This window comes from Tympanuchus pallidicinctus, unplaced genomic scaffold (assembly GCF_026119805.1).
Source record: "Tympanuchus pallidicinctus isolate F22 unplaced genomic scaffold, pur_lepc_1.0 scaffold3, whole genome shotgun sequence".
NCBI classification, from domain to species: domain Eukaryota; kingdom Metazoa; phylum Chordata; class Aves; order Galliformes; family Phasianidae; genus Tympanuchus; species Tympanuchus pallidicinctus.
Window position 1 is genome coordinate 16,257,721 of NW_026294747.1, and position 19,483 is coordinate 16,277,203.

Below are 19,483 nucleotides of genomic sequence, written 5' to 3' on the forward strand. Positions count from 1 at the left end.
GTCCACACGAGAGATGAGGCACCACGGCATGGCACTGCAAACCTTTACTTCTAGGGGCTGGGGGACAAAGTGGGGAATGGGGCTGGCAGGGCCTCAGCGCTTCTTGGTCTTCACTAGCCCCTTGGCCACCAAGCTGCGGTACAGCTCCTGCACGTAGGTATAGATGCACTTGGCGTCTGGCACCGTCAGCCGCAGCATGTCTTCCACCTCCAGCAGCTGGGCACAGTCGACACGCTCCCTGCAGGACTGGCATCACCAGGGCTGCCCCACAGGTGGACATGGGCATAGGGATGAGGACAGGAACACACTCACTCTGCGGTGCTGAAGGCCAGGGTGAAGTTACGCCGGCGGTCCTGGGGCTCCAGGCTGCCATAGTCAAAGGCATCGGGGAAGAAGCTGTGGATGAGGGCGCAGAAGGCCAGGCCGCTGCTCCAGCTCCCTGAGAAGTTCTGGATGTCCACATGCTGTGTGGGTGGATAAGCAGGAAGGGGGAGGGATCAGGACACTGCTGGCCCTCTGCCAGCCTCCTGTCCCCCAGTACTCACCTGGTAGCCACGTGTCCTGGCGCGGCACCACTCCAGCAGCATGGCCTTCACTGAGCCCGTGGCCCCCACACGCTTCAGGTGTGGGGCTGGGCCTGTGGCTGCCCTGTAGCCAAGTCAGTGATCCCATTGGTGCATATTCCCCAGGGGCTCACCACTGGGCAGCGCTATCCTCAGTGTCCCATCTCCCTCTCAATGTCCCCCCATTGCCCCATGCCCCCAGCTGTCCACTGTCCCATATCTCTCATTGTCCCTTGGCTTTCCCATTCCCCCCAGCGCCCCATGCCCTCCAGCCACCCCACTGACCATGTTCCTCCACTGCCTCCCATTGTCCCCTGGCCTCCCCACTGTCCTAATCGCACCCTGACCTCCCCAGGCCCCACTCACCCCCCAAACTTCTCCAGGATGGCACTCCGTCCATATGCCCGGCTGCTCACTCGTGGCCGCCCCACAGATGCCACCCGGGGGGGCACCCGTCCTCGTGGCCCCACTGCAGACACACCACTGGGAACACAGGAGTGGTGGCTGTGAGCAGGGATAGGGTCACCACTGTGGATATCACCTATGAGAACAGGGTATGGGGATGCCAGCAGCGGGGCAGGGCTATGGGGCAGCCCCAGTGCTGGTTGCTCTTCTGTTCTCACCTCTCACTACCTCCTGAGCCCTCAGTGCTACCAGCTGCAGGGGAGAACAGAGGAGTCAGTAGGATGAAAGGGGGCATCCAGAATAAAACTACCTCCCTGGGGCAGCCATAGTGCCTGGGGGCACTGCAGGGAGTCCCAAATGGGGAAAATGGGACGGAGAACAGAGGGACTCTACAGAGTATATGGGGATCTGTAAGTGGACTCTGGGAGAGGGCCCACCGCGCCCCCCATTCCTCATCCCATTCCCCTTCCTGCCTCCCCTGCCCTGGAAGGGGATTCCTGTGCCCACTGTAGCCCTTACCTGTGGGAGATGTGGGGGACACAGGAGGCGAAGGGGATGTGGGAGATACGGGGAACGTGGGAGACACAGGGGAGGTAGGGGAGAGTGGGGTGGTGGGGCTGGCGGCCCCCTCCGTGGGCGAGCAGGGGGGGAACTCAGGCCACAGCTCATCATCCTCATCCTGCAGCCAGGTGGGCTCCTGTGGACACAGACATGGTGGCTGCACAGCTGTACCATCATCTCACTGCTGCCATCCATCCCGCTGCCGCCACTTTACACTCCAACCCACCCGTACCCTGTGCCACCCCCAGCCCCAACTGTGCCACTCAACCCACAGCGGTGCCACCCCCACCCCACCAGTGCCACCCAGTACCCAGTACCCAGCCCCTGGCAGTGTCACCCCAGTCGTGCCCCCTCTCACCTGCCGGCCTTGGGTGCTGCCCGCTGCCTCCGGCCTGGGCCCGGGCTCGGCCTCCTCCTGTGGCACTGCGCTGCCTCTGGCCTGCCCTTCAGCCTCATGCTCAGCAGCCTGCCCTGCTGCGGGCTCCTTGCCAGCATCCTCTGCAATCTCAGCCTCGCTCCCAGAAACCCCTGCTGCCTTGGCTTCATTCCCAGCATCCTTTGCAGCCTCCCCCTTAACCTCGCTCCCAGCATCCTTTGCAGCCTCCCCCTTAGCCTCGCTCCCAGCATCCTTTGCAGCCTCCCCCTTAGCTTCGCTCCCAGCATCCTTTGCAGCCTCCCCCTTAGCCTCGCTCCCAGCATCCTTTGCAACCTCCTTATCCTCACTCCCAGCATCCTTTGCAACCTCCTTATCCTTGCTCCCAGCATCCTTTGCAGCCTCCTCCTTAGCTTTGCTCTCAGCATCCTTTGCAGCCTCCTCAGCCTCACTCCCAGCATCCTTTGCAGCCCCCCCCTTAACCTCACTCCCAGCATCCCTTGCATCCTCCTCTTTAGCCTCACTACCAGCATCTCCCATTATGTTGGCCTCACTCCCAGCACTCCCTGTTACCTCCCCCTTAGCATCACTCCCATAATCCTTCGCTGCTTCTACCTTAGCCTCACTCCCAGCATTCTCTGCTGCCTCCCCCTTGCCCTCACTCCCCACATCCCCTGCAGCTTCCCCCCCAGCCCCTCCTTCAGCTCTGCTAGCCTCCCCCTGCCCCTCCTGTGCCATGCTTTCCCTGCTGTCCCCCCCAACCGTCCCCTCTGTGGGCCCTGTTGATGTCTGTGCGACGTCACCCAGGGCTGTGTCACTCGGGGCGGGGGCTCCACCACTTGCTGGGGACTCCATGCTCCTACTGTGGGCTGCAGGGCTGTCACTGAGGTGTCCACTGTGCCTTCATCCCGTGCCTCTACCCCACGCAATCTCATTGCCCTTCCTCTGCCCCTCAGTGTTCCTCCTGCCCGCCCAGCCCAGCCACCCCAACACAGCCCCCAGTCCCCATCCCATCCCTATTGTGTATCCCAGACCCCTCTCTGCCACCCCTCAGCCCATCCCATTCACCCCAAGCCACTCCCCACTCCCCTGTCCCATCCCCAGCCCCTCCTGCCCCCCTGCACACCCCAACCCAACCCATTCCCCATTCTGATTTCTCTCCTGCCCCCTCCCAGCTTCTCCAGCTCAGTCCCAATTCCACAACCCGCTCCCTATTCTCAACTCCGAGCCCCCTCCCTCCCCCCCATCCCGTCCTATCCTCGTTTCCCATCCCCAAACCGCGACGCCCCCCACACCCCTCCGGCGCCCCGCAGCCCGGCTCACCGCGCTCCGCTCGCCCCGCGGCCGTGTGACTGCCGCAGGTGCCGCCTTCAGTCAGCGTTGACGGGGCGGGCCGGGGGCCGGAGGGGGGCACCGCGGGGAGGGGAGGGGACGGGGGGGGGCGTGGGAGGCCGGGCGGGGCCTGGGGACGGGGGACTGCAGGATGGCACGGGCACAAGGGGGACACAGGGACATGGGGGAAGGTGAGACCTCGGGTACACGTAGGACACGGGGGGACACGTGCACATGGGGGCACAGGGGGACTTGGAGGCGTCACAGGTGGGGGGGATATGAGAAACACAAGCGCACAAGGGGACATGGAGGGACGCAAGGGGGGGGACACGAGAGACAGGCACATGGAGGAGATGGGTGACACGCGTGAGACACGAAGGAACACGAGGGACACTTATATATGGTAGAGAACGGTGACATGAGGAACACGAGGTACACTGATCCAAGGGAGACACTTGGGGGAAAATAAGAGACATGATCACACAGAGGGGCACGGGAACACAGACGCATAGCAGGCACCGACACACGAGGGCAGAGACGTGCCGGCAGATCCACGGGGACACGCGGAGGTCACGCGGGGGCCGGGCCGGACCCGCTACAGGCCGTGCCCCCAGCTCGGCTGTCCCCGCCCATTGCCGCTTCTGCTCCCACCCCTTTGGGGCGAATTGCGGCCAAAGCGCGCGGCCGCTCCACTCTGCGCCGCGCTCCTCGCCACCCCGCCCCCCCCCCCCCCGGGTCCTATCAGCGCCGGGGACTCGCTGCTGTCCCGCCCCCACCCGTGTCCTATTGGTCGAAACCGGCGGCGGGGCGGAGCGGCTGAGCGTGTGGGCGGAAGCGCGCGTCACACGTGCATCCTGCGGGAGCCCGGTCCGGGAGCGCCATGGACCCGCTGCGGGCCCAGCAGCTGGCGGCCGAGCTGGAGGTGGACATGATGGCCGACATGTACAACCGGTGCGCGGCGTGAGGGGCCGGGGCGGGGCCCGGGGGAGTGCCCGTGGGCGGGAGGTTCTGGGAGTGCGAGAGGCGGGGGGGGTGTCGCGGATGGAGGCAGCGGGGGCTTTGCAGATGCTGGGGATGGGGAGGGTACTGTGGGTGCCGGGCAGAACTGTTGGGGTGTGACAGTGTTGCCCTGCAGGATGACGCAGGCGTGCCACCTCAAATGCGTGCCCCCCCACTACAAGGAGGCGGAGCTGTCGAAGGGCGAGAGCGTGTGCCTGGACCGCTGTGTGGCCAAGTACCTGGATGTCCACGAGCGGATGGGCAAGAAGCTGACGGAGCTGTCGCTGCAGGATGAGGAGCTCCTCAAGCGCATGCAGCAGGGCACTGGCACCGCCTGAGCCCTTCCTTTCAGACCCCCCCCTTCCCACCACACCAATAAACTGGAGGCTCTGGGCCAGTTGTCTGCTTCCCTGGACCCCCCCAAACCCATTTGTGGTGCTGTGTCAGGGGCTGCCCCACTAACCTGCTCGTGTTCCCTAACACTGGGTGTGCTGCTGGGACAGCCTTGCATGGGGCCCGGCTGCCATATGCATCTCCTGGAGGGGGGCACCCTGAGCTGCCTGCCATGCCCACGTCAGCCTCAGAGATAGGCTGGGACCTTCCTTATCCCTTATGGGGTCGGGACAGGGCTGTGCCCCTCAGAGAGAGCTTGCTGGGAGGACACTGGGGAATACCTGGAGAAATGGCCACAAAGGAACACTTGCAGATGGGACAGTGAGAAAACACCACACCTCTATAGGGACTGTTACTGGGACAATCACATAAGGATATCTGGTATGGACAGCTGGAGAGGGACAATGCCCTTTCCACCCCTGGAAAGGGACCACACAGAGACACCCACACAGGGACACGTAGGGGGAGACACATGGATGGAGGCAACCCTGGAGCTGCGCATACAGATACGCACGCGTGCAGGGACACCGGGCAAGGAAGACCTGCACAGGGTTGCTAAATAGGAACACCCAGAGAGACCCCGGCCTGGGGGTGGGCACTGTGTGTCCATCCATCTGTACACATGCAGTGCGCCTGTGCCGGCGCGTCCCCGGGGCTGGCTGGAAGTGGGTCAGGCTGTGCGCACACTCGCTGTCCTCACAGCTCGTGGGTCGCATTACGCCCCACCGTGTGCCTGTCGTGCAAACAGGGGGTGTGTGAGGTGCTGCAGGCGTGACAACGGGGTGGCGTTGCCGGGTGTAACGTCTGTGTGTCCGTCCATCGGTGCCGCAGCGAGCGGTGCGTGCGCCCTGGGGCCCTGCAGCCAGCAGCAGCGGTGCCGGGGCCATCAATATTTCACGAGGAAAAAGCGCCGTGACCTGGAAAGCCAGCTCCGCAGCCGCCGGGCCCCACGCTCCCAAAATAAGACCATTTTTAATAAAGAATTCCCAACCGCGCGGTGCCTGCGTGGGTTCTTTTCACTCGGGACGGGTGGGAGCAGAGTCCTGGGGACACCTCCTGTCCCCGAGCACCTCGGGAGGACCTGAGAGGGGTCCAGAGGCCCCCCGGTGGGGCTCAGAGATGGGGTAGGAGCAGGCCCAGCAGGGACAGTAGGGTGGGGGCCGGGCGGGGGGCCGCAGCCACAGGGGTGTCCCCGGGGGGGCCGCGGGAGTCACGGGATGGAGGGGGTGGCCGGGGCTGGGAGCCCCGCAGGTCGTGAGGCGGCAGCCCGTCGCGATAGAAGGCGGAAGGCGGTGCGGCAGGCAGGGTGCCGGGGCGGCCTAGCGCCCGCCCGGGGGTGCCCACCACGGCCACCGCCCCGCCGCCACCACCACCCCCGTCGCTGTCATCCTCATCTTTGCCTTCGTCCTCCTCCTCGTCCTCCTCGGGGCAGCCATCGAAGTCACGGGGCCGCAGCTGCCGCAGGTCGGTGCCACGGCGGTGAGGGGGGCTGGCGCAGGGCACGGGCGAGCTGGAGACGCGAGTGCGGCGAAACCAGGCCCAGAGCGGGCGCGCACGGCAGTCGCAGGCCCATGGGTTGGCGTTGAGGCGGAGGAACTGCAGGGCGGGCAGCGCAGCCAGCGGGTCCCCGGGCAGAGCCACCAGGCTGTTGTTGAACAGGTAGAGGATGGTGAGGCGGGCCAGGCCGTGGAAGGCGCGGCGGTGCACGGTGGCCAGGCGGTTGGCGTGCAGCAGCAGGCGGTCCAGGCTGGGCAGCCCACGGAAAACGCCCTCGGACAGAGCTCGCAGCCGGTTGCCGTGCAGGAAGAGATGGCTCAGGTTGGCCAAATCGGCAAAGAGATCGTCCTGTGGGGAGCAGGTGAGGGACCGGGTGGGTGATCCCATCCCTGCAGGCATAACCCAGCACCTTGATCGCCATCCCAACTCCATATTGCCACCTAACGCCCTGTATCACCTCTGTAACTCATGGATGTCACCCTGACCTCTGCCCTAACGCCGTCACTGTCCATCGCTCTGTTGGACAGACAGTGCCAAGAGTCCTCCGCCATGCCCCCATCTTTCTGGTGCCACCCATCACCCTGCCCCGTATCCTGACCTCAAGGGTATCATCACCAAGAGCTCTTCTGTATGACAGGTATCACCACCTTGCCTCATGCCCCTGCTCCACAGGCAGCATACATCTCCCTGCCTTACGGTCCTGCTCCACAGTATCATCCTTTCCTTGCCCCATGGGCATCACCCCATGGGCATCACCTCTTCCATGGGTATAACCAGAGCTTCTTTCATGTCTCTGCCTCATGGCCACCGCACTGCCCTGTGTCTCTGCACCTTGAATACCACCCACCACCCTGCACTGTTGCTGTCTGAGATGTGTCCCGCGCCCATGCCTGCAAGCACTGCCCACCACTGCACCTCAGTGGCATCCCCCATATTCTCCCCAGGGACACCCCATAGCCCTGCCACACAGGGCTGTCTGAGGACCCAGTCCAGCCCATGTCAGACCTGGAGGTAGAGCAGCCCGTTCTCCTGCAGGTAGAGGTACTGGAGGCTGTGGAGGCCACGGAAGATGGCGCTGGGCAGGCTGGCCAGCTGGCACCGGTAGAGGTGCAGGGCCTGGAGGCGCCGGAGGCCATGGAAGGTATCAGGTGCCAAGACACGGAGGTGCGGGTTGTCACCCAGGTCGAGCTCCTCGAGGGCGGGCAGGTGGCGGAAAGTGCCCGGCTGGATGGAGGAGATGTTGTTGGAGTAGAGCCAGAGGGTGACAGTGCTGGGCCCGAAGGTGCCCGCCCGCAGCGCCCTGATGACGTTGTTCTGCAGGAAGAGGCGGCGGGCGCCAGGCGGGAGCCCCGCGGGCACCGAGGAGAAGTTGTTGGCCTGGCAGCTGACGGTGGGCGGCGAGACGTAGCAGGTGCAGAGCGCGGGGCAGGCGGGCGACCCACCGGGCACCCACGCCAGCGCTGCCAGCAGCAGGGCCGCCAGGTGCCCGCCTGCGGGCACAGCGGGGCGTCAGCCCGAGGCTCGACCTGGGGCATTGCCCCTGCATCCCTGGCCCAGCCCCATGCACCCACCGCCCCACACAGGGCCCTCCCCAGCAACCCCATGGAGAGCACCCCAAGGGGTACTGGCTGCCACCAGGCTCTAGGAACCCCCCCCGGAACCAGCCTCATCCCACCTGGCTGTTCCCATACCACGCAGCCAGGAGCTCCGGGAGCTCTACAGGGCTATGTCCACCCCATATGGTCATGGCCATGGCCATCCCTTAAGGTCAGGCATTCCAAGAGCTCTACAGGGTCACATACATCCCATGTAGTCACTCTCTCCTAGGGACCACTAGGGCTACGACATAAGGTCAAAGATCCCGCAAGAAGCCAGTAGGGGAATGCACCATTCAACACGGCCATGCCTATCCTATAAGGCCAGGATCCCACGGTAGCCCTCCGGGGCCACACACGCCCCACATGACACTACCCACCCCGTAGGGTCCAGCACCTCACGGGGATTTGCACTCCAAAGAGCTTCCATGGCTTTGCCCCTTGTGATCTCCCCGTGTCCCCCTGGGGCCGTACTCCCATGGGACCCCCTCAAGGGAGGGAGGGGGAAGGCTGCGCCCCCCACGCGCGTCCCCGACAGCGGGGCGGGGCGGAGCCACGTGCGCGCGTGCCGCGGCCACGTGCGGGGCGGTGCGCGCGTGGGCGCGGGCTGACGCGCTCCCCGGTGACACGCGCCGCCGCCGCTCCGGGTGTTCGCGCCCCCGCCCCCCCCCCTTCTTTCTTCCTCATCTCTTCCCCCCCCCCCCCCTCCGCCTTCCCAGTGCCCTGCGCTGCAACCCGAGCGCCTCATCCATAATTCAGCCCGGCCTGGCTCGGGCTCCACGGCCCGCTGCGGAGGGAGGGAGGCGGCCCCCCCCGATGCTCGGCGGCGGGGATGGGGATGGGGGGGGGACGCACGGAGGCGTCCGGCGCAGCTGCTCGGCGCCGCCCCCCTCCCCCGGCGCCCCGTGCCGGCGTGCGCCCCCCCGGCGCCCCCCTCCCGCGCCCCATCTGTCACTCCCCCTCGCCGCGGGCTGACTCAGTTCGGAGCTGAAGTCACCGGCTCCCGGGCTCCGCTCCCCGCGCAACCGCCCCCCCACTCGCAGGGTCCCGCTGCCGGCTCCACCCCTCCTCCCCCCCCCCCCACACCTCCTACAGCGCCCCGCACCGTCCCCGCTTCCCCTTTGCCCCGCTGCAGCGACCCTATGGAGCATCCACCCGCGGGGCTTTGTGGCACCGCGCACCCTTTGCGCCGCACTGTGCGCCCCGAGGGCAGCGCGCACCCCGCACCGCGCTCCCCGTTAACCCCGCAGCGCTCTGTGCGCTGCCCCGGGGCAGCCGCTGCGTCCCGAAGGCAGCGCCGCGGGTGCCGGGACCCCCGCCCCGCCCCGTCCCGCCGCGGGGGGGTCTCGGGGCCGTGCCCCCGGCCCGCCCCACGCCTACCTCGGGGCAGGTCCCGAGCCGTCGGGGGCCGCATGGCGGGACCGGGCCGGGCGCTCAGGCGCTGCCCGCTGCACGTCGGCTCATGGCCGGTGCCGGGGTTGGGGGGGGTGCGCGCCCCTTACCCCCCGCTGCGCCGCCGGGAGGAGGAGCGGCAGCCGCCGCCCCGGGGCATGGCACGGGTGGGCTCGGCTCGGCTCTACCCGCGGCTCCCGGAGGGGCTGAGCCCTGCCCGGCGCCGCGCCTTATCCCGGGGCGGCCGCGCTCCGCCCCTCGCCGCCGGTCCCGCCGCTTAACCCTTCCTCGGCCGGGCCGGGCCGTCCCGCTCCGCGCGTGGGGGAACTCCACGGAGGATCGCGGCGCTCCTGCGGAATGCGTGGGAACGAGGTCTACCCACGGGGACGCCCCGCAGCGCGTCCCCAGGGACCGGCGGAGCGTCTCGCAGAGGACGCGAGACCTCCTAGCAGCTCCCACTGGGGACGCGAGGACTCGCGCGTGGGGCCGTGAGCCCGGGGGAGCGAGCTGCGGGGAAGCCCTCCTTGCATGTCTGGACCCTCGCGGGGTTGCTGTGTCCTCGCGGGTGGCGGACACCTCGGCAGGGGCGTTCGTGCCCGTGGATGGGACAGAGGGGCGATCGCGAGTGGGCGCCGCGGCGGCACCCCTCGCCCCTCACCCACGCGGGACCGCGACGCTGTCCGCGGTGCCGGAGCGGGCGCTGTCCGCGGTGCTGGGCTCGGGGCGGGGGGCGGGGGGTCTCCGCGGAGGGAGCGGCGGCGCGGGGAGCCCACGGAGCGCGGGTGGGGAGAGGCTCGCGTGGCCGTGCCAGGCTGCGGCGGCACAATCTGGCACCCGCCGTGTTTGCGGTGCCGTCTCCGGCGCGGCTCCCGGCGAGCGAAATATCACAAGCTGGAGAGACAGACGCTGGCGGGGAGCGGTGGGCGTTGCGGGCGGCACGGGGCTGACTCAGGGGCCGCCATCCGCTCGCTGTCCCCCGCGATGTTCCTCGGTCCCACTGTGCCATAGCTGTCCCTATTCTATGGGTCCAATGGGTCTGGGCAAAGTGACAGAGGTGCTGGGGCCTCTGGCGCTGGGCACCTCCAGCGTTGGTCCTTTACTTGCATCCACCCACCCGGGGTATGGTGTGGGGGGTGTGGGACAGACCCTTGAGCCCCTGGCAGGTCCTAGGAAGGCAATGGCACCAAGATGCGGGTGGAAAGAGATGGGCGATGAGATGGGAGCAAGGGTGGTGGAGGGTGGTGGAAGAGAGATGGATGGATGGAAAAAAAGGAATGATGGATGGGGAGGTGGGGGTGAAGGCATGGGTTGGGTGAGGGCGGCAGTGAAGAGTGAAGGCCAAATGATGAGCAGATGTTGAGCAGGTGTAGGGTTGGGTGGGTGAGAAGCAGGATGGAAGGATGGATGGATGGATGGACGGATGCATGGATGGATGGATGGATGCATGGATGCATGGATGGATGGAATGGGACAGATGGGCAGGAGGCAGGCAGATGGATGGGTGGATGGCTGTGCAGCTGAGTGGCAGGTTGCAGGGTGGCCGGCGCCTGCCAGCAGGGATGAATGGACGGGTGAAGGGATGAATGGGGCCGTGGGGGCGGTGGTACCGGGGGAGGACGGACAGATGGATGGGAGGGAGGGTAGTGAAGGACACGGGGCTGGCGGGTCGGTCACGCGACTAAGGATGTACCCCAAGTTCGGGGGTCGTAGTCCCGGTGACCCCACGGCAGTTCCTGGCCCGCCCCGCCCCCGCCGACGCCCCGGAGGCCGAGTCGGTTCTCTCCGCTCCGCCTCCCGCCTAGAAGGACGAGCGGGCGCTGCCGAGGTGACGGTAAGCGTGCAGTCCTCGGAACCAGCCGAGCCGGGCCGGGCCACGGGGCTCAGCCTCATCCGGGCTGGTCGCATCCCCGCCCCGCCGGGCCGAACAAGGGCGGAGCCGCGGCGATGCCACTCCCGGCGGATGCGGGCGGGCGGCTCCGCGCCCAGCAGGGCCGAACCGGGCCGGGCCAGGAGAGCGGCGGCCGGGATGCTCGAGAGGGCGGTGGGGCGTGCCGGGTAGCGGGTGCCCCGAGCCCGACAGCGACCCTGAGCGGCGGGGCGGGGCGGTCCCGGGGATCCAGGAAGACTGCGGGTCGCGGTGGAAGCAGAGGGGCTCGGGCCGGAGCGTGAGATGCTCGCGGAGGTGTCGGGACTGCGTGGGGCCGAACCTGGGGGCTACGTGTGCTCCCTCCACCACGTGCGTGCCTCACCATGTGCGCGCCCGCATGGCTGCGGGAAGTTCCAGTCGCGGGGGCTGTCAGGGCCGCCTGCTGCGTCATGGGGCTGCGTCTTCGCCCAGTCCTGGGCACCCGCACCCCTCCCCGGAAGCTGACGGGGCCGGGAGGGCTCCAGGTCCACTGGATGGGGCAGGAGTGCGCTCAGCATCCTGCAGCCCAGCCATACAGCAGCTCCTACAGAAGCTCCCTCTCCTTCCTGGGGAGACCGGTGGCACACAGCGGTGGTGCCAGGCAGGCAGCATTCCTCTTTGCCACAGATCTCCTGTGCCACCCCGGCTCGCGCCCCCAGCCCGCAACCTCTGCTGGGACAGCTATATATAGTGCAACCTTCCCCCCCCCTCCCCCCCCCCCCGACCTCGGAGCTGAGCCATTGCCATCTGCCCAGGTTAATCTTTAGCCATCCTCCCGTCCCCCATCCAACTAATGAGGCCTCATTAGCAGCCATTACACTGGCTGCAGGGCCGCTGGTGTCACCAGCAGGACCTGGTGACATGGTGATGCTGTGGTGCAGGTGTGGGTGGTGGCAAGTGCTGGGGCTTCAGTGTGGTGTATGGGGACATGACCTTAGCGCCTGTGGCAGCCAGCTGCAGGTCCCTTGTTTGACACTGGTGGAATGTGCTGGGTTCCCCACCAGTGTCTCACTGCACCCAGGGCCTGTGATTGGGTTCCCAGGGAGGTGCCAATGTCCCCAAAGGGGGTGTCAGCATGCCTGGCACCGTTGGAGGTTCCCTGGGGATATGTCGTTGTTGCCAGGAGGTATATGCCATTGTCCCCAAGGTGCATGCAGGGGTGCCTCATAGGATACAGGTGTGTGCATCAGGCCCCTGGGGGTGTGTCATTGTCCCCGGGTGCTGTGGTCCTAGCAACAGTGCCAGCACCCCCAGGGCTGTGCCTCCACAGCATTCTCAGAAATGCCCCAGATCGGTGTGCCAGGCCCCGGGGGGTCACGCTTACGGAGGTTGCAGGTCCCCACGACTGAGTGCTGCAGGGAGATAAGGAGGTGGTGCTGGGGAGGGAGAACAGTTCTTTGCCTATCTGGCGCCAGCAGCCCTGCCCTCCCCCCCCAGTGATCCCAGCAGAAGTGCACAGTGCAGCCGTGTGCCTCAGGCACCCCACACAGGGATTCAGACCAGGGTTCAAACTCTGCTGCTGCAGTGGCACCAGGGTACAGGTGGGTGTCAGTGGGGGGAGCTGCCCAGGGGACAAGGGATGGAGTAGGGGCCGGGTTGGCCTTTGTCCAGGTGGTTGGTCACATGCAAAAATGAGGGACTGTGTGGAGAGGGAGGGCTGTGACTTCCCCACTTGTCCCCAGCAGAAGCAGCAGAGCCCCGTGCCTGACAGCATGGTGGGGGGTGCGGGGCGAGCCAAGAAGCTGGGCACTCTGCTCTCAGGGCTGCTGGAGTGCGGTGCTTTCTGCGGCATCATCTTTGGCTGGGCCTCCCTCGTCTACGTCCTCAAGAACCTGGGCTACTTTAAGCAGTGGTGCGAGTCCTCGGCCAGCCTCAACCCCAATGGGACGCTGCATCCCGGTACGGCCCCGGTGTCACCATCCCTATCAGTGCTGAGTCCTTGTCCCTGGTGTCCTGGGGGGGCCCTGTTCCTACTGGTGTCCTGGGGGTGCCTCCCATGTTCCTACTGTGTGGTGCACTTCGGTGCCCCGGGTTCCTGCTGTCATTCCTGTATCCCCACTGCCCCAGTGCCCATTATTCCCACTGGCTCCCTGCTTTTCCTGTCCCCAGTGCTGCCCCTTTTCCCCACTCCCCCCATGCCCGTGTCCCCTGTGCTGGTGCTCCTGTCCCCACCGATGGCTGCCTTGCAGACTGCAGCGGGCAGGATGAGCAGTTCTCCTTGGTCTTCACTATCGGCTCCTTCATGAACAACTTCATGACTCTCCCCATGGGCTACGTCTTCGACCGCTTTGGCACTGCTGTTGCCCGCCTCATCGCCATGTGAGTGCTGTGGGGGGTGGCAGAGGGACACATGTGGGTGCTGGGGATGGAGGACCCTTTAGTTGGGTGCTGACGCAGGGCTGGGGGAGCGTTATCGGGAGCAGGGTGGTTATCGGGGCTCCCAAGTAGGGTGGGACTGGTGGAGCCCTGCTCACACGGGGGGGAGGGAGGTGGGGGGCAGCAGTGTTTGTTTCCCAGTGCCACCAAATGTCCCCAGGGTGTCCTTCGTTGCCTACAGCCCCCCGGATGCTCTTATTCCCCACTGATGTCCCTAGGGCACCCCTGCAACTGTAGAGCCAGCCTCTTCCCCACATTCCTCCACCTCAGTGGTGCCACATGAGGCCAGTGGTGGGATGCTGGGGTGTTGGAGCACAGGGGTGGGGATGCTGTGCCCCCTTGTGAACACTGTCTCCATGTTTCAGCACCCTCTACACTGGTGGGACCCTGCTCGTTGCCTTCTCCACGCCAGGTGAGACCCACACAGATGTGGGGTGCCCCTATCCCACCCATGTCCCTTGAACCCACTGACACCTGTGTCCCCAGACCTAGCAGTGCTGCTCTTCCCGGCTATGTCAATGCTGTCGGTGGGCGGCATTCTCCTCATCCTCACCAACATGCAGGTGGGAGGCGTCTGAACCCTCACCCCACAGCTCGGGCACCCTGCCTGGCGATGGGGACACTGACAGCATTATGGGGGGGTTCTGTGTGCTAGGTGGGGAACCTCTTTGGGAAGTACCGCTCCATCATCATCACCCTCTACAACGGGGCCTTTGACTCCTCGTCTGCCATATTCCTCATTATCAAGGTGGGCATGGGGTGGGGAACACTGCAGGCACCAGATTTGCCTGTTCACAGCACAGGCACTGAGGTGGGCTGAGGACAGACAGTGGCACAGCTGGGGTCTGATATCTGTGGTGGCCCTGTGCAGAGACCAGTGGCCAGCATGGCATAGTGGCAACCTGTACATGTCCCCAGGTGCTGCATGAGCACGGACTGTCCCTGCGGACCATGTTTCTCTTCATGGCAGCCTGCAGCGCCTGGCACCTGCTGCGCACCATCTTCCTCATGCCCCGCATGCACATCCCTTACCCGCTGCCACCTGCCTACAACTATGGGTAAGGGAGGCCCTGCCCTGCCTGTGCTCCCAGGATGGCAAAACCCATCCCTTAGGAGGTGGTGGAGCCCATCCTGTGGGTGATGGCCATGGGGTCCATGCCACAGGTGGTGGTGGTGGTCATGACTCCCATCTCTTGGGTGGTGGTGGTGGTCATGGCTCCCATCTCTTGGGTGGTGGTGGTTGTCATGGCTCCCATCTCTTGGGTGGTGGTCATGGCACCCATCCTGTGGGTGGTGATGGTAGTCATGGTGCCCATCTCTTGGGTGGTGGTGGTCATGGTGCCCATCTTTTGGGTGGTGGTGGTTATGGTGCCCATCTCTTGGGTGGTGGTGGTGGTTATGGCAACCATCTCTTGGGTGGTGGTGGTCACGGTGCCTATCCTGTGGGTGGTGGTCATGGTGCCCATCCCATGGGTTGTGGTGGTCACGGTGCCCATCCTGCGAGTGGAGGTGGTGATGGCACTGGGATGCTGTGGTGGTTGACAAGGCGAGTGGTGCTGTAGGCTGTCATGCCCGGGGCGCTCCCAGTCGTACCGCACCTATGAGGAGAAGCGCCCGCCGGAGGATGATGGGCCGGAGGAAGTGCCCCTGGAACCCAGTGCCCCAAAAGGTGGGGGAGAACTAGGGCTGGGACTATTGGCAAAGGCATGGGTGGGCATGGCCATGCGTGTGATGGGTGCTGGGAAGTGGGGTGCTGGGATGTGGGTGGTACACAGTCATCTGAGCTGTTGGCCCATGGGTTGGGTGGGGGTTCTTGGTACTACGAGACCCAGTGGATGGATGTGTCAACTGTGGTGGGGACATTTGGGAAATAGGCATGGCCACGTGTTGTGGGCGTAGGCAGCCTGATGGATGCATTTGTTCTGTGCAGGCAATGCAGCTGTGGAGCCCTTCTGGCCCTGTGTGCTCTCATGGCTCTTCATGTGGCACGTGGTGTGGCTCTCAGTCATGCAGCTGCGCCACTACCTCTTCATTGGTACCCTCAACCCACTGCTCGACCACCTGGCCTTAGGCAATGAACACCTGGGTAGGGCATGGTGGTTGGGGGGCACAATGAGCCAGGTAGGGGGCTGGGAATCGGCCCTCTGCACTGACTCTGCCTCTTCACAGTGAGCATCTACACCAACGCCTTCGCCTTCACCCAGCTCTGTGGGGTGCTCTGCGCTCCCTGGAACGGCCTCATTCTCGACTGCCACAAGCGGAACAAGGCCCATCGTGCTGAGGGTAACTGTCCCTATCCCCCCATCCCTCTCTTGGCGCACTGGAGCTGCAAATGTCCCCAACCCCGCTCTGCCTGGGACATGCTACCACCATGCTCTGACCCTGCTATGCCTGTAGTTGTGCCCCCCTAAAGCTCTGACCCCCCGCTGTGCCAATGGATGTGCTGCTACAATGGCTGGATCCCACCACATCCACGAACATGTCCCCACCACGCTTTGACCCCTTGAACAGGTCCCCACAATGTCCTTATCCCACCGTTTCCACAAAGTGCCCCCATGATGCCCCAACCCCACCGTGCCCATGCATGTGACCGTAGCACTCCCTGTTCTTCCCGCTCTACCTGGGGACGTGTCCCCCCTGTGCCCTAATCTTGCCATGCCTGCAGGAGCCCAGGGGGCACTGGCTGACCTACGGGCATCCGTGCCATCACTGGTGTTGACGGTGACGCAGTGCGTGCTATTCTCCATCTGTGCTGCCGTGCCTATCCTGCCTGTGCAGTTTGTCACATTCGTGCTCCAGGTGATCAGCCGCTCCTTCCTCTACGGGGGCAACGCCGCCTTCCTGGCCATCGCGTGAGTCCTGTGCACCTTGATGTTGGTGGTGGCAGGGGACAGAGTGGTGATGGCAGGGGAGGGAGCAGTGGGGACGTGGGTGAGAAATAAAGCAATAGTGAAGTCAAGGTGGAGGGGGACAGTACAGCGGTGACAGGGGATGGTGGTAAAGGAGGGGGTGGTGGCGTGAGGGTGGAGGTGGCATGGTGATGGGCACAGTGGTGACATGCAGGTTGTTCTGGCAGGTTTCCTCCACAGCACTTTGGGAAGCTCTACGGGCTGGCCATGGCCCTATCGGCGCTGGTGGCCCTGCTGCAGTATCCCTGCATTGCCCTGGTGCATGGAGCGCTCCAGGGGGACCCTTTCTATGTGAGTGCTCCCCACAGCCTATGGATACCCCATAGCCCAGGGGGGACAGTTCCATGGTGGGGTGGTGGTCAGGGTCCATGGATGAAAGGAGGTCCCAGTGCCAGTTTGGATGGGGCTCCTCCCCCACGTGAGGTTGGAAACACCAGACAATGAGAAGATGGAGTCTATAGTCCATGGCAGGATGGGGCTTATGCTATGGGGGGATGGAGGGCCTGATCTAAGTTTGGGTGGGGATGCTGGCCTACGAAGGGCAGGAGGTTCTGCCCTATGGTAGCCTGGGGGCACGCTGTGCTGGGGAGAGATGCTAGTCTGTAGTACCATGGTGTGGTTTGCTACTTCAGCACAGGCAGCCTTTAGGGGGCTAAGGAGCTGGCCCCTTGTCTGTTTGGGATCAGCCCCCGGTCCCATGCCCTCAACACCCATCACTCCACCACAGATGAACGTGGGGCTCATCGCCGTGGTGCTGCTGGCCTACGTCAGTCCTGTGGTGGTGGCCCGTGAATGCCGGCGGCGTGCCAAGGATCTGGAGGCTGCCTCAAGCCCCCTGGAGGCTTCCGCAAGTGCTGATACCCCTGCCCAGACACCCCATTGAGCCCTGCACTACCATCCAGCTTTTTTCTACTGGACTTTGGGGGAGGGATGGGACTGTGCCGGGGGGCACACTGAGGGGTGGGTGTGCTTGGGATAGAATAAATATTCCAAAGCCTCTGCCTGTGGTGCTGCTCCCACCCAGTGCCCCACGCCCTTGGAGCTTCTCCAGTATCTGCTGTGGGGTTGAGCCCCATTCTGCCTCCAGTCTCCCCCCAGCCCTAAAACACATGGACATGGGGCCTCAAGGCAGTTTGTGAGGCACTTTACTGGGACAGTGACACGGGCCACTGTGAGTCCCTGGGCACTGGGGAGCCATGGCAGGGCCCCCGGGCACTCTCTCAGTGCTGACAGAGGAACAAGTGCAGCAGGAAGCAGGCTCTACTTCTCCAGAGCCCATCTATGGACAGGACCCATTGTCAGGGACACAGGGAGACCCACAGACTCCCTGTCCCCTGTCCCCGTGCCCCATCTCAGTGTCCCATGTCTGGTGACACACTCCCAGTACCTGTCCCCACTAAATGCCCCCCCACCCATTGCTCCCAGCACCAGAGCCTGTGCCCTGGTGCAGGGCTGTGCTTACCTTTGGGCTTGAACACGGTGCAGGTTCTGTACCATCGGCAGGGCTGTCTGCTGGCCCAGTTTGCATAGTTCCAGGAGCTCAGGTCCTCCCAGGATGTCTTCCATGACCCACCCTGTGGGCAGCAGGGCTCAGCATCCTGCACCCACCCCTGGCCAAGCCCTGGATGCCTGCTGGGTCCTGTTACCTTGCAACTGGTGACAGCCCTGATCCAGAGGTTGCAGTAGGTGTATGTGGCTGCCAGCTTCCTCAGCAGTTCGTTAGTGGCTGTGATGTGCACCAAGGCCAGCTGTCCCTTGTATATGTCCTGGCAGTAGGTCTGAAGGGCACAGATGACACTGGCAGCACCCATGGGAGCCTGGCATCCTGCTGACCTCCCCATCCCTCTCAGCTGGGCACGCTTGTAGGTGCGCAATGCCTTCACCACCACAAAGCACCTCTTCTCTGCCTGCAGGTACCTCCACAGTGTGCCAGGAGGCTGAGGGTAGGCTGGAGTGTCCCCTCTGGCCCCCCACCAACCCCAGTGCCCTGAGACTGGGGACAGGGGTGTCCTTGAGCTGTTCCCATTGTGTCCCTAGTGGTCCCTTAGCTACTCACTGGAGCAGAGGGCAGAGGCCATGCCCAGCAGGGTCAGGACAAGGAGCAGGCCAGGCTACATTGTGGGGAGCCATGGGGACATGGCAGGCCTGGAGGATCTCTTGCCCCATGGACATGTGTTCCCTGGGATCATCTCAGGAGAGCCCTTGGCCAGCCCTGATGGTCCTCATGGCACCTGGTCTCCCATGCTACCCCATGTCCTTTGTCTCCTCTGGTGTCTCCAGCACCAGCCCTACCCCTCCCTCCCAGCCCTCAGTCCCATCACTCCTGAGTCTCTGACCCCCATCATCCTCAGTGCCACCCATTCCCCATGTCCCTCCTGCCACCCCCAGCCCTCAGCCACCCCTATGTCCCTCATGCTCTGAAGCCTCTTGCCATTCCTGGGGCAACATCTGATTCTGTGCCACCCATGCCATCATGCACCTCCCACCACATCCCCAGGGCATCACAAAACTGCATATACCAGATTCAGGGCTGTCTTTCCCCTGTTCCCCAGCTTCAGCCCAGCAGCACAGGGCTGTGTCCCCAGTGCCATCCCTGTTCCTGTCCCTGCTCCTCACCTTGGGGCTCGGAGCTTCTGCCTGCCTTGGCCCTTATAGGGATGCTGGAGTCACACGTCCCCTGCAGCCTTGCATCACCCCAGCCCTGGACCAAGCCACCAACTGCCATAGGGTGGCCTGGAGGTACACAAGGGGTCAGGGGGCCCAGATGCCATCATCCTTTAGGGTGGTCCTTTGTCCATTATTCAGCCACCTCATCTCCTACCATGACCCCTTTCCAATGCTGCCTGTTCCCTGCCACCCCATCCCCAAGCACTGCCACCCTGCCCCACAACCCCGCTACTCCTTGGGGCACAAGACCATCACGGAATGGTCAGGAAAGTGGTTGTGCCCCTTTAGAGGGGGCAATGATTTGCCCAACAGCCCAAAGTACCAATTTGCCATTGCAGCAAGGGTGCTGCTGTCTCGTGCCCAAGTTAGGGGCATGGAGGGTCTGCATTCCCAGGCACAGCAGCATCTGGTGCATGTCAGTGACATCTCCCTGTGGGCTCAGGGCATGGCAAGACATAGAAAAAGAGGCACAGGGCTGCCCCAGCCATGGGCTGCCATGGGCTCCAAAACTGCAG

At 64.6% G+C, this 19,483-nt stretch overlaps 5 protein-coding genes across 25 annotated transcripts; 2 read left to right on the forward strand and 3 right to left on the reverse strand.

Moving 5' to 3' along the window:
- Positions 1-25: 25 nt before the first annotated feature.
- SMTNL1 (smoothelin like 1) lies at positions 26-3,906 on the reverse strand. 17 transcript variants are annotated; one of them, XM_052692986.1, is made up of 10 exons: positions 3,226-3,900; positions 2,466-2,771; positions 2,386-2,435; positions 2,272-2,349; positions 1,888-2,241; positions 1,488-1,665; positions 930-1,104; positions 546-648; positions 313-464; positions 26-238 (listed from the first exon to the last, which is right to left on the reverse strand). In XM_052692986.1, the coding sequence occupies exons 1-10, from the start codon at positions 3,578-3,580 to the stop codon at positions 94-96; spliced, it is 1,896 nt and encodes a 631-aa protein (XP_052548946.1). In that variant the 5' UTR covers positions 3,581-3,900; the 3' UTR covers positions 26-93. The 17 variants fall into 17 exon arrangements, with proteins under 17 accessions (XP_052548946.1, XP_052548956.1, XP_052548945.1 ...); XM_052692996.1 differs by adding an exon at positions 1,187-1,220 and having other exon boundaries at positions 930-1,067; positions 2,272-2,435; positions 3,226-3,898; XM_052692985.1 differs by having other exon boundaries at positions 2,386-2,771.
- A 136-nt stretch (positions 3,907-4,042) lies between these two features.
- Positions 4,043-4,626, forward strand: TIMM10 (translocase of inner mitochondrial membrane 10). The gene is made up of 2 exons (XM_052693046.1): positions 4,043-4,185; positions 4,370-4,626. The coding sequence occupies exons 1-2, from the start codon at positions 4,115-4,117 to the stop codon at positions 4,569-4,571; spliced, it is 273 nt and encodes a 90-aa protein (XP_052549006.1). The 5' UTR covers positions 4,043-4,114; the 3' UTR covers positions 4,572-4,626.
- A 953-nt stretch (positions 4,627-5,579) lies between these two features.
- Positions 5,580-9,348, reverse strand: RTN4RL2 (reticulon 4 receptor like 2). Its single transcript, XM_052693027.1, has 3 exons — positions 9,099-9,348; positions 7,129-7,613; positions 5,580-6,471 (listed from the first exon to the last, which is right to left on the reverse strand). Exons 1-3 carry the CDS (start codon positions 9,130-9,132, stop codon positions 5,740-5,742), a joined length of 1,251 nt encoding a protein of 416 aa, XP_052548987.1. The 5' UTR covers positions 9,133-9,348; the 3' UTR covers positions 5,580-5,739.
- Positions 9,349-10,869: 1,521 nt separating this feature from the next.
- On the forward strand, positions 10,870-17,300 carry SLC43A3 (solute carrier family 43 member 3). Of its 5 annotated transcripts, none has more exons than XM_052693005.1 (13): positions 10,870-10,941; positions 12,702-12,915; positions 13,206-13,335; positions 13,758-13,804; positions 13,879-13,955; positions 14,048-14,140; positions 14,311-14,450; positions 14,955-15,061; positions 15,323-15,478; positions 15,562-15,675; positions 16,058-16,244; positions 16,469-16,592; positions 17,029-17,300. In XM_052693005.1, exons 2-13 carry the CDS (start codon positions 12,729-12,731, stop codon positions 17,182-17,184), a joined length of 1,518 nt encoding a protein of 505 aa, XP_052548965.1. In that variant the 5' UTR covers positions 10,870-10,941; positions 12,702-12,728; the 3' UTR covers positions 17,185-17,300. The 5 variants fall into 5 exon arrangements, with proteins under 5 accessions (XP_052548965.1, XP_052548968.1, XP_052548967.1 ...); XM_052693007.1 differs by lacking the exon at positions 10,870-10,941 and adding an exon at positions 11,300-12,557 and having other exon boundaries at positions 15,562-15,679; positions 16,119-16,244; XM_052693004.1 differs by lacking the exon at positions 10,870-10,941 and adding an exon at positions 11,303-12,557.
- Positions 17,301-17,521: 221 nt separating this feature from the next.
- On the reverse strand, positions 17,522-18,418 carry LOC128085501 (bone marrow proteoglycan-like). Its single transcript, XM_052693038.1, is given in 5 exon segments — positions 17,522-17,580; positions 17,764-17,875; positions 17,948-18,200; positions 18,202-18,238; positions 18,358-18,418. Coding segments are annotated over 5 exon segments (522 nt in total).
- Positions 18,419-19,483: the final 1,065 nt, after the last annotated feature.

Coding starts and splice junctions, on each gene's coding strand:
- SLC43A3 (XM_052693003.1), top strand. CDS start 12,648: ATGAGGGACTGTGTGGAGAGGGAGGGCTGTGACTTCCCCACTTGTCCC. Junction 13,956..14,047: donor TCATCCTCACCAACATGCAG/GTGGGAGGCGTC, acceptor TCTGTGTGCTAG/GTGGGGAACCTCTTTGGGAA. Junction 15,676..16,057: donor CAAGGCCCATCGTGCTGAGG/GTAACTGTCCCT, acceptor CCATGCCTGCAG/GAGCCCAGGGGGCACTGGCT.
- RTN4RL2 (XM_052693027.1), bottom strand. CDS start 9,132: ATGCGGCCCCCGACGGCTCGGGACCTGCCCCGAG. Junction 7,614..9,098: donor GGCTCGGGACCTGCCCCGAG/GTAGGCGTGGGG, acceptor CTGTGCCCGCAG/GCGGGCACCTGGCGGCCCTG. Junction 6,472..7,128: donor ACGGGCTGCTCTACCTCCAG/GTCTGACATGGG, acceptor TGCTCCCCACAG/GACGATCTCTTTGCCGATTT.
- TIMM10 (XM_052693046.1), top strand. CDS start 4,115: ATGGACCCGCTGCGGGCCCAGCAGCTGGCGGCCGAGCTGGAGGTGGAC. Junction 4,186..4,369: donor ATGGCCGACATGTACAACCG/GTGCGCGGCGTG, acceptor GTTGCCCTGCAG/GATGACGCAGGCGTGCCACC.
- SMTNL1 (XM_052692979.1), bottom strand. CDS start 3,580: ATGTGCCTGTCTCTCGTGTCCCCCCCCTTGCGTCCCTCCATGTCCCCT. Junction 649..929: donor ATCCTGGAGAAGTTTGGGGG/GTGAGTGGGGCC, acceptor ACTTGGCTACAG/GGCAGCCACAGGCCCAGCCC. Junction 465..545: donor CCAGGACACGTGGCTACCAG/GTGAGTACTGGG, acceptor CCACCCACACAG/CATGTGGACATCCAGAACTT.